Source organism: Chiloscyllium punctatum, chromosome 30 (genome assembly GCF_047496795.1).
Source record: "Chiloscyllium punctatum isolate Juve2018m chromosome 30, sChiPun1.3, whole genome shotgun sequence".
Lineage (NCBI taxonomy): Eukaryota > Metazoa > Chordata > Chondrichthyes > Orectolobiformes > Hemiscylliidae > Chiloscyllium > Chiloscyllium punctatum.
In genome coordinates, this window is record NC_092768.1 from 25,718,248 (window position 1) to 25,735,221 (window position 16,974).

General features: G+C 43.0%; 1 protein-coding gene across 1 annotated transcript in view; it reads right to left on the reverse strand.

Moving 5' to 3' along the window:
- Nucleotides 1-1,474: 1,474 nt before the first annotated feature.
- LOC140455117 (uncharacterized) overlaps nucleotides 1,475-16,974 on the reverse strand; it is a 79,751-nt gene continuing 64,251 nt past the window's right edge. The window contains exons 12-14 of the mRNA XM_072549774.1: nucleotides 8,426-8,448; nucleotides 8,222-8,334; nucleotides 1,475-4,968 (exon numbers count right to left, since the gene is read on the reverse strand). Of these exons, the coding sequence (XP_072405875.1) occupies nucleotides 4,418-4,968; nucleotides 8,222-8,334; nucleotides 8,426-8,448 (687 nt within the window). The 3' untranslated portion in view covers nucleotides 1,475-4,417. The remainder of the gene's footprint in view (nucleotides 4,969-8,221; nucleotides 8,335-8,425; nucleotides 8,449-16,974) is intronic.

Here is a 16,974-nt window from a genome sequence, read left to right on the forward strand (position 1 = left end):
GCGGGAAGTGGAGGAGATACAGTGGAGAGCATCGCCAACCATGTCTGAGGGGAAATTGCGATCTTTGAAGAAGGAGGCCATCTGGGTTGTTCGGTATTGGAATTGGTCCACCTGGGAGCAGATGCAGTGGAGGCGAAGGAATTGGGAATATGGGATGGCGTTTTTACAGGGGGCAGGGTGGGAGGAGGTGTAATCTAGGTAGCTGTGGGAGTCGGTCAGTTTATAGTAAATGTCCGTGTTGAGTCGGTCGTCCAAGATAGAAATGGAGAGGCATAGGAAGGGGAGGAAGAAGTCTGAGATGGTCCAGGTAAATTTGAGGTCGGGGTGGAAGGTGTTAGTAAAGTGGATGAACTGTTCAACCTCCTCGTGAGTGCACGAGGTAGCGCCGATACAATCATCGATGTAGAGGAGGGAAATGTGGGGGGCTGGTGCCAGTGTAGCTGCAGAAGATGGACTGTTCCGCAAATCCGATGAAGAGGCAGGCATAGCTGGGGCGCATGTGGGTGCCCATGGCTACTCCTTTGGTTTGGAGGAAGTGGGAGGATTGGAAAGAGAAGTTGTTCAGAGTGAGGACCAGTTCAGTCAGTCGAAGGAGGGTGTCAGTGGAAGGGTACTGGTTGGTACGGCGGGAAAGGAAGAAGCGGAGGGCTTTGAGGCCTTCATGATGGGGGATGGAGGTGGATAGGGACTGGATGTCCATTGTGAAGATAAGGCGTTGGGGGCCGGGGAAGCGAAAATCATGGAGGAGGTGGAGGGCGTGGGTGGTGTCCCGAACGTAGGTGGGGAGTTCTTGGACTAAGGGGGACAGGACCGTGTCGAGGTATGCAGAGATGAGTTCGGTGGGGCAGGAGCAGGCTGAGACAATAGGTCGGCCGGGCAGTCAGGTTTGTGGATTTTGGGCAGGAGGTAGAAACGGGCAGTGAGGAGTTGTGGGACTGTGAGGTTGGAGGCGGTGGATGGGAGATCCCCTGAGGTAATGAGGTTATGGATGGTCTGGGAGATGATGGTTTGGTGGTGGGAGGTGGGGTCATGGTCAAAGGGGCAGTAGGAGGAGGTGTCCGCGAGCTGGCGTTTCGCCTCAGCAGTGTAAAGATCGGTGCGCCAAACTACCACAATGCCTCCCCTTCCCCATCATTGTACAGTATTCCTATAAAAACTGGCTTGATACTCAGCTAGGGGAAGAGAACCCTTGATCTCCCTATAAAGGCTGTCAGTTCTGTGTCAGCCTAGTCAATTTCTCTTCCAGTGATATTGCTTGCAATAAACAGCTTGTGAATTTCACCCGATCTGGCTTGTGTGGTGTCTTTTCAATTGGGCTCAATTCTCTGACATACATTTACCAAAAATAACTGGACAACACATAAATAAAGCGGTATTGAAGCATATATTTTATTTTCTGCTGTTAGATTATTCATTTTGACATAATTAATGAATTTCTGATAAAAGAGAGGAGAAGGCTATTTATTTCTGGCAATATTTTATAAATCAACCCTTAAAGAATGTGGCGATGTATAATAGATATCTTCACACTGGTAAGGAGATATATTATTCCTATTTTTTTTTCTCATTTAAGGTGAACATCCATAAAGTGGAATGTAGAACATTGAACAGTACAGCACAGGACAAGCCTTTTGTGCCACCCTATCTGCTATGATCATCATGTCATTCTAAACCAATCCCATCTACCGGTGCATGGTCCATGTCCCCCTATTCTCTGCTTTGTTCATGTGTCTGTCCAAATACTTCTTAAACTTTGCTGTTATTTCTGCTTCTACCCTACCCCCCCAACCCCTACCATGACAGCGTATTCTGAGAACTTATGACCATCACTGTTAAAAACTTTTCTTGAAAATCTCCATTAAACTTTCCCACTCTCACCAGAAATCTCTGCCCCTGAGTATTTGACACTTGAGTCATGTGAAAAAGGCTCTGACTATGCAGCACATCCACGCCTCTCATAATTGTATATACTTCTACCAATTCGCTCCACAGCCTCCAACACTCAAGTGAAAACAATTCAAGTTTGTCCAACAACTCCTTATAGCTGATGCACTGCAATCCAGGTCCTTTTTTGGACCCTTCTCAAAGTCTCCACATCCCTCCAATCGTTTGGTGATCAGAACCACACACAATACTCCAAATGTTGCCCACATAAAGTTTTATACAGCTGCAACAAGACTTGCCAAGTTTTATACCCAGTATCTTGATTGATGAAGGCAAGCATGCCGTACCCCTTCTTTACCATTTTATTCACTTGTGCTGCCATTTTCAGGGAACTATGTACTTACAATCCCAAATCTCTCTGCATATCAATACTCTTATGGATCCTGCCATTTATTGTGTGCTTTCCGCTTGTATTTGACCTTTCAAAATGCGTCACCTCACACTTGTCCAGATTAAACACCATCTTCCATTTCTCCACACTATTTCCAACTGATCTAAATTCTGCTGCATTCTTTGACAACCTTCCTCACGATCCACAACTCCACCAGTGTTCAAGTCACCTGAAGACTTACTAATCAGAGCCTCTTCATTTTCACCCAAATATATTATAAACAACCAGGTTCCAGCACTGATCCTTGTGGAACACTACTGGTCACAGATCTCCAGGCAGAAACATAGCCCTCCACTCTGTCATTCATGACCAAGACAATTTTGCATCCAACATACCGACTCACCACAGGTCCCCAATGACTTCATCATCTGGACCAGCAGGTCATAAGGGACCTTGTCAAATGCTTTACCAAAGTCAAATTGAGAACATCCACTGCCCTGCCCTTACTGATCATCTTGGTCATTTACTCAAAACTTTCAGTCAAATTTGTGAGATAATACATCCCCACACAAAGCCAAGCTGATTATTCCTTTGGAGTATTGTGTGCAGTTCTGGACTCCTTCCAATCGCAAGGATGTTGTGAAACCTGAAAGCGTTCAGAAAAGATTTACAAGGATGTTGCCAAGGTTGGAGGGTTTGAGTTACAGGAAGAAGCTGAAAAATTGGGGCTATTTTCATTGGAGTATTGGAGACTGAGGGGTGACCTTCTAGAGTTTATAAAATCATGAGAGGCATGGATAGGGTAAATAGATAAGGCCTTTTCCCTGCTGCAGGGGAGTCCAGAACTAAAGGGCATAGGTTTAGGGTGAGAGGGGTAAGGTTTAAAAGGGACTCAAGGGGCAACATTTTCATGCTGAGTGTGTTGAATGGAATGAGCTACCAGAGGAAGTGCTGGAGGCTGGTAGAATTCCAACATCTAAAAGGCATCTGCATGGGTATATGAATAGGAATGGTTTAGAGAGATATGGTCCAAGTGCTGGCAAATGGAGTAGATTAATTTAGGATATCTGGTCGGCATGTATGAGTTGGACCAAAGGGTCTGTTTCCATGCTGTACAGCTTTATGACTGTATGATTCTAAGTCAATTCTTTTGTAAATGCGAATAAATCCTGTCCCTAAAAATATTCTCCAATAATTTCCCTACCACTGAACTAAGGTTCCCCAGCCTAAAGTTTCCTGAATTATCTCTGTTGCCCTTTGTAAACAAAGGAACAACATTGGCTATTCTCCAGCCTTCTGGGGTCTTGTCAGTGACTAAATAGGCACAAAGATTTCCTAATAGATCCCACCAGGCCCTAGAGATTTATCTGCCTCAAGACACCCAAAACCCCCTCCTTCTTAGTATCAATATGCCCTGGAATATCAACGTACACCTCCCTAATCTTACCATCATTCATGTTCCTCTATTTGATGAATACTGATACAAAGTACTTATTAAGGATATCACCCACTTACTCTGGGTCCGTGCATAAATTGCTTCCTTTGTCCTTGAATAAATCAGCCCTTTTCCTGTCTACCCTCTTTCTCTGAATATACAGGTAAAATTATTTGAGATTTTCCTGAATCTTTCCTGACGAGGACACTTCCTGACCTCCTTTCGGCCTTCTTAATTCCTTGATTAAATTGTATCTATCTCCCTTTGCAGTCATCAAAGGCCTTGTGAGATGTCAATGAATGGGCCAATCTTTCTGGAATGTCAGGCACAATTCAATCTGGCTCTGTCTCTCGAATTCAGTAGAATAAGACATTATCTGACGAAACATGTAAAGTTGTTTTGCAGAAGGGTTTTCACAATGGATCACATTACAGGCAAGAATCTCCATGGTTCCTGCAGCTCACACCTCATTCTACCCAGTAAGTCCCTCTCTACAACTGTGCTTCTATTTGCTTTTTCTCTTCCCGTCCTTTTTTCCTCCAGCCCTACACAGCTCCTTGCCGATCTTTCATTTCCCAATTCTGACACAGGGTTTATTCCCAGAATGTTAACCTGGCTTCTTTCTCCACCTGTGACTGAGACCAACCCCCCTCAGTTTACAGCTGGCAGGAGGCAGGGGGACGGGGTGAAATTATGGGATGGATCTGTCAGTGCCCCTTAATCCTGCAGATTTTCAGCATGGCAGAGTTTTTCCTGCCATATGTCAGCCCTGGACAAAAGAAGGGAAAGACCCTCTCAGTGAAAGTGTGGGTGAAAGTGTGGAGATGGGACATGTTGACCGCATTGTAAAATGACACCTGTCCACCCTCATAGTCCAGGAAAACCCCAATCTTCCAGGATTCTGCACATCTGGAGGTTGGGGTCTGTGAAGTGGAAAATGTGGCATCATCGCTTCTTCTGGCTTCTTTCCCCACAATCCAGAATCCAGTCTCCACCTTCGGGACAATTGCCCCTTTCCTCTCCACAGATTCTTGGGCCACTCCTAAACCCCATTCATTCTGCTTCCCCACCTCTACCTCCCAGTAATGTCTCCCTGATGTGAATCCCTCTGATCCCAGGACAAAGGGCCAGGAATCAAATCTCTTCGGGGAGTCAGGAAGTGGCTGCAATGTGTCTCCAAGTCTCACACTGGTCCGGTCCTCAGACAGGATGAGGTGGGGATGCGCTGTGTTTGGATCCAGAGTCAGAGAGGCTGGAGCTGGAAACAAGGTAAAGTAACACATCATAACACTGTTATTTGCTGTGATTTAATAATAATCATCCCATGCTGAGTGCACAATTCAATCAATATTAATGGCATTGGTTATAGCAGCTGAGACTTTAAATAAGCTGTCAGAAGATAATTGGAGAATCATTGGAAACAGCAGGAACAGAATGTATTGGAGGAACATATTATCAGTGAGATCACAGCCCCTGGGGAATGGTGTTTTGGATTACTGGGGCAGAGAATACATGGTGAGTGGGTCCATATGCACATCATCCCTACAGTGTGGAAACAGGTTATTCAGCCCAACTGGTCCACACCAACCCTTCAAAGAGCATCCCATGGCTAATCCACATAGCCTACATATCCTTGAATACTATGGGAAATTTAGCATGGCCAATCCAAGTAACTTGCACATCTTTGGACTGTGGGAGGAAACCGGAGCACCCTGCAGAAACACACGCAGACACAGAAGAATGTGTAAACTTAACACAGTCACCCGAGACGTATCAAACCAGAGTCCCTGATGCTGTGAAGCAGCAGTATTAATCACTGAGCACCGTGCTACAGAAAGAGTAAAGGTACAAGGTGTGAGAGGCAGAGTATCTGAAGGAACCTTTGGAAGGACGTGAAACGTGGGAACTGTGTCTCAAGATGGACGGGAGAATGGCGATAAGTGAGAGTCAGGAGACAACCTGAGCAAATAAGAACTGGTTTGTTGTCTGTTTGCGTTTCCACCCTGGCTAATTTTCAGTCTTTCTCTGGAGGCTTGATTGTCACATCACAAAGCATCACTGTGAAGACACTGAGAGGGTTGGGACATATATCAAATAATAAAGAGAAAGGAAGGGACAATGAGGAATGAGAAAAGAACAATAGGGAGTGAACAGCCTGAGAAAAGAAGAGACGTGCAAACACAGGCACAGACTGCTGGATTGTACAATTTCAAGAATGCTGCTCATCAGCACTTTCTGAAGGGCAATGAGGCATGGACAAAAACTGCTGGCCTAGAATGCAAGGACACTTCTGATAGATCATTTGTTTAAGAATGCCATTGGGTCCAGAGTTTGCTAATTATAATGGTGTTAGATTTCCAGCCATTGAGAAATGTATTGGTGAAGCACTAGCATCAAAATGGACAATGTAACATGCAAGTGACTTTAATGCGTCGCTTTCCCCTGCAGTTTGAGTGAAGGAGAAGATTGTGTGTCCATTCTGCTTTGGATAAAAGGCTTGGTTTCAAATTGTTGTCATAAATATACTTAAAGATAATAAAGTAACAAGAGAATGAAAATAAAATTAGAATTAAAAGATAAAATATTGTACATAATGTACAGACGCAGTTTTGATATAACAGAGTCATGGAGAGGTACAGTATGCTACCAGACCCTTTGGTCCAACTCGTCTATGTCGACTAGCTATTCTATATTAATCTACTCCCATTTGCCAGCACTTGATCCACATCTCTCTAAACCTTTCCTGTTTATTTAACCAACCAGATGCCTTTTAAATGTTATAATTTTACAAGCCTTCATCACTTCTTCTGGCAGTTCATTCCATATGCACACCATCCTCAGCATGAAATGGTTATTCCTTCCGTCCCTTTTATATCTTTCCCCTCTCACCTGAAACCTATGCCCTCCAGTTTTGGACTTCCCTTAGCCTCCAGGATTTCAGAGAAAATAGCCCCAGCGTATTCAGCCTCTCCCTTTAGTTCAAACCCTCCAACCCTGGCAATGTCCTTCTCAATCTTTACTGAACCTTTTCAAGTTTAACAATATCTTTCTGACAGCAGTGAGACCAGAATGCATGCAGCATTTCAAAAGTGGTCTAATCAATGCCCTGTACAGCTGAAACATGACCTCCCAATCCATATAATCAATAATCAAAACAATAAAGGCAAGCATACTAAATACCTTCTTCACTATCCTGTCTACCTTACTCCACTTTCAAGGAACAATGAACTTGTATTCCAAGGTCTCATGTAGATCTGAATTTAAATACTGAAATAAATAAAGTTGCCATTGACCCAGTGAATCATATGGCTGCTGTCTGATGAGAGAGGGAGCGGGGTGGGGGGTGGGGGAGGTGGGGGTGAGAGAGAGAGAGAGAGAGAGAGAGAGAGAGAGAGAAAACTAGTGGTGACTTAACCTTAGGTAAAGGGAGAGTTTGAGAAAGAGAGACCTTTATAGTAACCTCAGCTGGTGCAAAAGTTAAGTAACACAAATCAGAGCAGAATAGTGGGTGAGATTCTTGGTCAAAGCGAGTGAAACCAATATCAATGACACAACCACGACTGAGAAACTGTACTTTCTACTCATCATGACATGATTTTTGTGGGAGTTAGCTTCACACAAAACAATTGTTACCTTTTCCACATTAAACAGTGAATGAAGTTTGAAAATAAGTCATTGGCTTTAAAGGAGCTTTGAATCATCACATGGTTGTGAATGGGGCTTTAGGAAAGTGGCTCAATTGTTTTTGTTCCTTACTTTACTACTTTACCACTGGTTGAATGAATTGCTCTGTTGGATGTTGTTCAGTCTTTACCTATGCACACTGAACCCCTGTTACCACTTTCAATCTCTGCAAGACTATCCACTCCACCACTCTGACCTCCCACCACCAACAAAGAGTGTCTACTTGCTTGCCTGCAGGGTAAAATGCCATGCTTCCTAATTCTGACTTTCCAACTCATGGAACATAGAACACATTTTGACATTCCTGATTCATGGACAATCATTCACAACAGTACGCTGAAGACCACCCTGAAAAATTGATTGGTCTCACTTCCACTTGGCAAGCAATAATCTATTTGGCTCAGTACAATTCCAAAATATGGGACCAGATAAGAATGGCAGATTTCATTCCATAGTGGACAATTGATAGAAGTTACCTGTACATAGTTGAGATTATGCCAGATCCTTATTTATTAAATTCAAATGTGATCATCTGCCATGGTTGAATTTGAAATCATGCACCCAGAGCATTAGCCTAAGATTCTGGACTGTTAGTCCAGGACATTACCACTGTGACACTGTCTCCTCCTCTGTACCAATAATTACTTATCTTCTTTCTGAAGTTTTGGATCTTACATATTGTAAGGAAAACATCCATGTCTCATTTAATCAATGCTTTGTCACTTGTGTTAAATACTAAACACAGAGATCAGTGACTTAGAGAACTAGATTTTAAAACTCTTCTCATTTGGATTTGTAAATGAGGAAGAATAATACTTCATTTTTACCTGGGTCAATAGAGACGATCATTTCTCTCCACACTGCATACTGCAGAGGACCTTTGAACTGTTCAATGAACAGTGCAGCATTCATTACTGACAGTATGTCACAGTACTCATTGCTATTGAAAATATGAAACAGTTGATATTAGAAGGTCATTTTCTCAGTTATTTGATCAAAAATGCAGAATTTCAGTAAAGACCATGTCCTACCTTCTCTTCTGACAAGCTTCATCCTGAAAGAAAAGATTCAAAATTAGTGAGGAGAAGAGTGCCATAATTCAAGAGGCGATATACCACATCTTATACAATATGTTCTGGAGCCAATTAGAAAATATGTAATTAGAGACCTCTGATTGATGATGATTCGGGACTAATTGGTGGTCTCATGGTAAAGCATTCTCAAGGAAAGAGCATTAAAATGAGCAGATATGGACTGATGAAAACTATGCAGAAAGGGAAATTAACATTAAGTCCCAATCTATACAATACAACCAGAAAGAATCTATGCTTTGCTTGGGTAATTTGTTGGAACAGGAAATTTGGTGCAAGAAGTAAAAAGGTAAGGTAATTGCCTAGTGTAGAAAGATAACCAAAGTGTGCCATATCGGAACAGAGTTTACAACATTAATGGTGCCTTAACAAATAATACCAGAGAAGGCAAAACAGTTTTTAAAAATTGAACAATTGAACAAAACAATTTTAGGTTCTTTATTTTAATGAGTGGGTCATAATCTGAGAGCCATGAGAGAGTTGTAAGCTGAGAAACTTAAACACTCATGGGTATTTGACATTTCAAAAAGACAGACAGATAGAAAAAGGAGTTGGGATAGTTTTCTTCAGAAAGGAAGAGGTCAGTGCATACATGAAAAATGATCTTATTTTGGAAAGTGAAGATATAAAATCATTTTAATTGGAAATAGAGAGCCTCTAAATTACAAAATCATGAGGACTTGTAAGAAGATACTACAATCATTTTGATTGACTTTTTTTTATAAATCAATTGGCAAAGGTATGCTTGACAATGAATTCATAAAGTGTGTTCAGAACAACATCTTAAAACAATGTGTTCTGGAGCCAATTAGGAAACATACAATTAGAGACCTCTGATTTATTATGATTGAGGACTAATTGATGGCATAATGGTAAAACATTCTCAAAGAAAGAACAATCATGGCATGATTTTATGTTTAGTTAAGGATGATTCAGGGTAATCCAAGATGGAGGATGGAAAAAATTTCTGGCTCTGAGGGGTGGTCCTTTTTTGAGATATTTTAAATGTTGGAGGTGATTTCCCTGAAATCCAGGAGCAGCAATTACTGTTTTATAAAGTGTTGCATTGCTTTGGAACTTTGGAGAAAAAATAATGTCAAAAATTTAAAAAGGGAGAAGGACAGTCAACAGGCAGCACATGGTCAGTGAATGGGGGAGAGAGAGAGAGAGAGACAGAAAGAGAAAGAAAACTGACACATCAGTGAATCTGTGCAGCTACTGCCTTTGCTGTTTAAATTAATGTATCTCTGGACATCGAAGCTTGTCTAGGAAAATTTAAACAGTGAAATTCAGAACTGTTCTTGGAGAAACCTGTTTGGGAAAAGTCACAGAACAGAAAGTGTAGCCTTGCTGTAATTCTACAATAGTGAGTAGAGTCGCTTCTTTCTTGATTATGTTTTATTCAGATCTGTCTCTTGAATACATTTTAAAAATATAAGCCACAAGTACAGGCAGACAACTCTTTATCCAAAATCCCAAAAGCTCCAAAATCTGAACATTTTTTGTGAAGTTTTTATGACATTAACAAGGTTGTTTGGATGCAAACAATTAACCCAATTCCACACGCACTCAATGTGTGTCACTCAGATGAGATGTGGTGGCGTTGGGGTGGGGGGCGGGGAGGTGGAGTTGTTGACCCAGCACACTGGCAGGCCTCAACTCTGTCTCAGTGCTTGTTACTCACAGTGAGTCTGCTGTTCAGTAAGATTTTTAAACATTTCACTGTTGAACTGTCACTTATTCCGAAATTTGAAAAATTCCAAATTCCAAAAACCAGCTGGTTCGGATAAAGCATTGTGTACCTGTATTAAGTTAGCCAGGAGCAGAGCAGTCATTTTTAGAGCAATTAGACAGTTGTGAAGGAGCAAAACTGGCTTTTAATAGTGATATGCTCTTCTTGTCAGAAATGGGAGTTTAGAGAGAGTTTACGTGTTACTGTGGATTATATCTGGAACACATGTCTTTGGTTGTGAATCCTATCAAATTAAATGGAACAGTTGGAATGACAGTTAGAGGCAATGAGGAATTTACAAGAGCAAGGGGGTGTGAATGGATGGCAGTTTTAGGAAGGTACAGTCACTCAGATGGGTAGGAGATGTGGGCAGATAGTGAAGGAGTCTTCTGTGGCTATCCCCATTTCAAACAAGTATGCTGTTTTGGGAAATGCAGGGTCTGATGGACTCTCAGGGAATGTAGCACAAACAGACAAGTCTCTGGTATCAAGACAAGCTCGAATGTAATGAGGGGTACATCGGGTTCCAAGTGGTCGATTGTGTTAGGGGACTCTCTAGTCAGAGACAGATGTTTCTGCAGTCAGCAACAAAGAACAGAAATGGTGCATTGCCTCTCTGGTGCCAGGATTAAGGATGTCTCAGAGAGTGTGCAGAACGTTCTCAAAGGAGAGAGGATCAAGCAGGAGGCCATTGTACACATTGGAAGCAATGACATAGGAAGGGGAAAAGATGAGATTCTGAAGGGAGAATATAGAAAGTTTAGCAGGAATTTAAAAAGCAGGTCCTCGAGGGAAGTAATAACGGCATTAGTCCCGGTGCTATGAGCGCGTGAGGGTAGAGATAAGAGAATAGAGCAGATGAATACATGGCTGAGGAGCTGGTGTATGGGAGAATGGTTCACATTTTTGGGTCACTGGAATCTCTTCTGGGGTAGAAGTGATGTGTACAAGAAGGATAGTTTGCACCTGAATTGGAAAGGGACTAATATACTGGCAAGGAGATTTGCTAGAGCTGTTTGGGAGGATTTAAACTAGTACGGTGGTGGTGGGGGTGGTGTGGAACCCAGGGAGATAGCGAGGAAAGAGATCAATCTAAGACTGGTACAGTTGAGAAAACAAGTGAGTCAAACAGTCACGGGAGGCAGGGACAAAGCAGAGAACAAGGTAGGACTTATAAATTGAATTGCATTTACTTCAACGCAAAAGGCCTAATAGTGAAGGCAGATGAATCCAGGGCATGGTTAGGAACATGGGACTGGGATATCAGAGCAATTACAGCAATGTAGTTCAGGGCAACTTCATGTTCCAGGATACAAATGCGATAGGAAGGATAGAAAGGGAGGCAAAAGAGGAGGGGGAGTGGCATTTTTGATAAGGGATAGCATTACAGCTGTACGTAGGGCAGATATTCCTGGAAATACATCCAGAGACGTTGTTTAGGAGAAATAAGAAAGGGATAATCACCTTTTTTGGGATTGTATTATAGACCCCTCAATAGTCAGCAGGAAATTGAGAAACAAATTTGTAAGGAGATTTCAGTTATCTGTGAGAATAATATTGTGGTTATAATAAGGGATTTTAATTTTCCAAACATAGACTGGAACTGCCATTCTGTTAAGGTTTTAGATGGAGAGGAATTTGTTAACTGTGTACAAGAAAGGTTTCTCATTCAGTATGTGGGTGTATACCTACTAGAGAAGATGCCAAACTTAACCTACTCTTGGGAAATAAGTCAGGACAGGTGACTGAGGTGTCAATAGAGGAGCACTTTGGAGCCAATGACCATAATTCTATTAGTGATTTAAGTAGTGATGGAAAAGGATAGACCAGATCTAAAAGGTGACGTTTGAAGTTGGAGGAAGGCTAATTTTGATGGTATCAGGCAAGAACTTTCAAAAGCTGATTGGGGCAGATATTCACAGGTTAAGGGAAGGCTGCAAAATGGGAAGCCTTCAGAAATGAGTATATTCCTGTTAGGGTGAATGGAAAGGTCTGCAGGTGTAGGGAAGGCTGGATGATTAGAAATTGAACATTTGGTTAAGAAAAAGAAGGAAGCATATATGTCAGGTATAGATATCAAGTGAATCCTTAGAAGAATACAAAGGCAGTAGGAGTATACTTAAGAGGGAAATCAGGAGGGCAAAAAGAGGACATGAGATAGCTTTGGCAAATAGGGTTCAGGAGAATCCAAGGGGTTTTTACAAATACATTAAGGACAAAAGGGTAACTGGGGTGAGAATGGTGGCACCTCAAAAATCATCAAGGCAGCCTTTGTGTGGAGCTGCAGGACATACTAAATGAGTATTTTGCATCAGTATTAACTCTGGAGAAGGACATGGAAGATACAGAGTGTAGGGAAATAGATGGTGACATCTTGAAGATGTCCATATTGTAGAGAAGGAGGTGCTGGATGATTTGAAATGCATAAAAGTGGATAAATCCCCAAAACCTGATCAGATGTACCCTAGAACTCTATGGGAAGCTAGAGGAGTGATTGTTGGGCCCCTTGCTGTGATGTTTGTATCATCGATAGTCACAGGTGAGGTGCGGGAAGACTGGAGGTTGGCTAATGTGTATCACTATTTAAGAAAGGTGGTAAGGAAAAGCCAGGGAACGATTGACCAGCGAGCCTAATGTCAGTGGTGGGCAAGTTGCTGGAGGGAATCCTAAGGGACAGGATTTACATGTATTTGGAACAGCAAGCACTGATTCGGGTTGGTCAACCTGGCTTTGTGCGTGGGAAATGAACTTGTCTCATGAACTTGATTGAGTTTGTTTGAAGAAGTAGCAAAGAAAGTTGATGAGGGCAGAGTGGTGGACGTGACTTATATGGACTTCAGTAAGGCTTTCGAAATATAAGTAAGAAATATAAGTAAGAAATATAAATACAATTAAGATTTTTGACAATAATTTTAAAATAAAGACAGTATTGAAAGTGACATGGAGGGTCAGAGAGTCTTAGAGTCATAGAGATGTACAGCACGAAAACAGACCCTTCTGTTCAACTCATCCATGCCGACTAGATATCCCAACCTATCTCACCCCACCAACCAGCACCTGGCCCATATTCCTCCAAATCCTTCCTCTTCATATATCCATCCAGATGCATTTTAAATGTTGCAATTGTACTCGCCTCGACCTATCACCTTCACCCCCTCCCCCACTCACCTATTGTACTCTATGCTCCTTTCTCCCCAACCCCACCCTCCTCCCACTTATCTCTCCACCCTTCAGGCTCTCTGCCTGTCTTCCTAATGAAGGGCTTTTGCCCGAAACGTCGATTTTACTGCTCCTTGGATGCTGCCTGAACTGCTGTGCTCTTCCAGCACCACTAATCCAGAATCCACCACTTCCCCTGGCAGCTCATTCCATACACGTACCACCCTCCCTTGTGCAACAGTTTCCCGTTAGTCAAAATCATTGTAAATCTTTTCTGAACCCTTTCACGTTTCACAACATCCTTCCGGTAGGAAGGAGGCCAGAATTGCATGCAATCTTCCAAAAGTGGCCTAACCTTTGTTTCTCATTATTATTGTCGAGGAATAGGGAGAGAGAACAGTTAAATGTGTGGCTACAGGGATGGTGCAGGAGGGAGGGATTTCGGTACTTGGATAACTGGGGTTCTTTCTGGGGAAGGTGGGACCTCTATAAATAGGATGGTCTGCACCTGAACCTGAGGGGCACCAGTATCCTTGGGGGGAGGTTTGCTAGTGCTCTTGGGGGGGGGTTTAAACTAACTCTGCAGGGGCATGGGAACCCAGACTGTAGCTTGAGGGTGCAGGATCTGGAGTGTAGGGAGGTTAGGAATATGGCATCAATCTTAAAGGAGGGTGCCTGTAAACAGAAGAGTGGCTTGAAGTGTGTATACTTTAATGCCAGAAGTATACGAAATAAGGTAGGTGAACTCGCAGCGTGGGTTGGTACCTGGAACTTCGATGTTGTGGCTATTACGGAGACGTGGCTAGATCAGGGACAGGATTGGCTGTTGCAGGTTCCAGGGTTTAAATGTTTTAGTAGGGTCAGAGGTGGGGGTAAAAGGGGGGGGTGTGGCTTTGCTTGTCAAAGATAGTATTACAGCGGTGGAAAGGAAGATGGACGAAGATTTGCCATCTGAGGTAGTTTGGGTTGAGGTTAGGAATAGGAGAGGTGAGGTCACCCTGTTAGGAGTCTTTTACAGGCCTCCTAATAGTCCTAGAATCGTTGAAGAAAGGATTGCGAAGATGATTCAGGAGAAGAGTGACAGTAATAGGGTGATTGTTATGGGAGACTTTAACTTTCCTGATATTGATTGGGAAAGCTATAGCTCAAGTTCGTTAGATGGGTCAGTGTTTGTGCAATGTGTGCAGGAGAGCTTCCTGACACAATATGTAGATAAGCCAACAAGAGGTGAGGCCATACTGGATTTGGTTCTGGGTAACGAACCAGGCCAGGTATTAGAACTAGAGGTAGGTGAGCACTTTGGGGACAGTGACCACAATTCGGTGATTTTTACTCTAGTGATGGAGAGGGATAAGTGTGTACTACAGGGCAAGAGTTATAGCTGGGGGCAGGGAAATTATGATGCGTTGAGGCATGACTTAGGATGTGTGGATTGGAAAAGTAGATTCCAAGGCAAGAGCGTAATTGATATGTGGAACTTGTTCAAGGAGCAACTATTGAGTGTCCTTGATAAGTACGTACCTATCAGGCAGGGAGGAAAGGGTCGTGTGAGGGAGCCGTGGTTTAATAAGGAGTTGGAATCCCTTGTTAAATGGAAGAGGGCGACCTTTGTAAAGATGAGGCGTGAAGGTTCAATAGGGGCGATTGAGAGTTATAAGGTAGCCCGGAAGGACCTGAAGAGAGAGCTAAGAGCAGCAAGGAGGGGGCATGAAAGGTCCTTAGTTGGTAGGATTAGGGAAAACCCTAAGGCTTTCTATAGGTATGTTAGAAATAAAAGAATGACTAGGGTAGGAATAGGTCCAATCAAGGATAGTAATGGGAAGTTGCGTGTGGAGGCTGAAGAGATTGGGGAGGCACTGAATGAATACTTTTCGTCAGTATTCACTCAGGAACAGGACATTGTTGTCGATATGAATACTGAGGCACGAATAAGTAGAATGGATGGCTTTGAGATATGTAGAGAAGAGGTGTTGGAAATTCTGGCAAGGGTGAAAATAGATAAGTCCCCTGGGCCTGATGGCATTTATCCTAGGATTCTCCGGGAAGCAAGGGAGGAGATTGCAGAGCCATTGGCCTTGATTTTTGTGTCCTCTTTGTCTACAGGAGTAGTGCCAGAGGACTGGAGGCTAGCAAACGTGGTTCCCTTGTTCAAGAAGGGGAGTAGGGATAATCCTAGTAACTATAGGCCAGTGAGTCTCACTTCTGTTGTGGGCAAAGTCTTAGAGAGAATTGTAAGGGATAGGATTTATGCACATCTGGATAAGAATGATGTGATCAAGGATAGTCAGCATGGTTTTGTGAAGGGCAGGTTGTGCCTCACAAACCTTATTGAATTCTTTGAGAAGGTGACTAAGGAGGTAGATGAGGGGAAAGCGGTAGATGTGGTATATATGGGTTTTAGTAAGGCATTTGATAAGGTCCCCCATGGTAGGCTACTGCAGAAAATACAGAGATATGGCATTGAGGGTGAGTTGGAGGTTTGGATTAGGAATTGGCTGGCTGGAAGAAGACAGAGGGTAGTAGTTGATGGCAAAGGTTCATCTTGGAGTGCCGTCACTAGCGGTGTTCCGCAAGGATCTGTTTTGGGACCGTTGCTGTTTGTCATTTTTATAAATGACCTGGAGGAAGGGTTAGAAGGTTGGGTGAGCAAGTTTGCGGATGATACGAAAGTCGGAGGAGTTGTAGACAGTGAGGAAGGATATGGCAGGTTACAGCGGGATATAGAGAAGCTGCAGAGCTGGGCAGAAAGGTGGCAAATGGAGTTCAATGTAGCTAAGTGTGAGGTGATTCACTTTGGTAAGAGTAATAAAAAGATGGATTACTGGGCTAATGGTAGACTACTTGGTAGTGTGGAAGAGCAGAGGGATCTTGGTGTCCATGTACACAGATCTCTGAAAGTTGCCACCCAGGTAAATAGTGCAGTGAAGAAGGCATATGGCGTACTGGCTTTTATTGGTAGAGGAATTGAGTTCCGGAGTCCTGAGGTCATGCTGCAGTTGTATAAGACTCTGGTGCAGCCGCATCTGGAATATTGTGTGCAGTTTTGGTCACCATACTATAGGAAGGATGTGGAGGCACTGGAACGGGTGCAGAGGAAGTTTACCAGGATGTTGCCTGGTATGGTAGGAAGATCGTATGAGGAAAGGCTGAGGCACTTGGGGTTGTTTTCATTGGAGAAAAGAAGGTTTAGGGGTGACTTGATAGAGGTGTACAAGATGATTAGGGGGTTAGATAGGGTTGACAGTGAGAACCTTTTTCCACGTATGGAGTCAGCGATTACAAGGGGGCATAGCTTTAAATTAAGGGGGGGTAGATATAGGACTGATGTTAGGGGTAGGTTCTTCACTCAGCGAGTCGTAAGTTCATGGAATGCCCTGCCAGTAGCAGTAGTGGACTCTCCCTCTTTATGGGTATTTAAGCGGGCATTGGATAGGTATATGGAGGATAGTGGGTTAGTGTAGGTTAGGTGGGCTTTGATCGGCGCAACATCGAGGGCCGAAGGGCCTGTACTGCGCTGTATTCTTCTATGTTCTATGTTCTATGTTCTATTTCCTCAGTGTTTATATCTATTAATTTGAAAAAGCAATCCTTTGTTCCT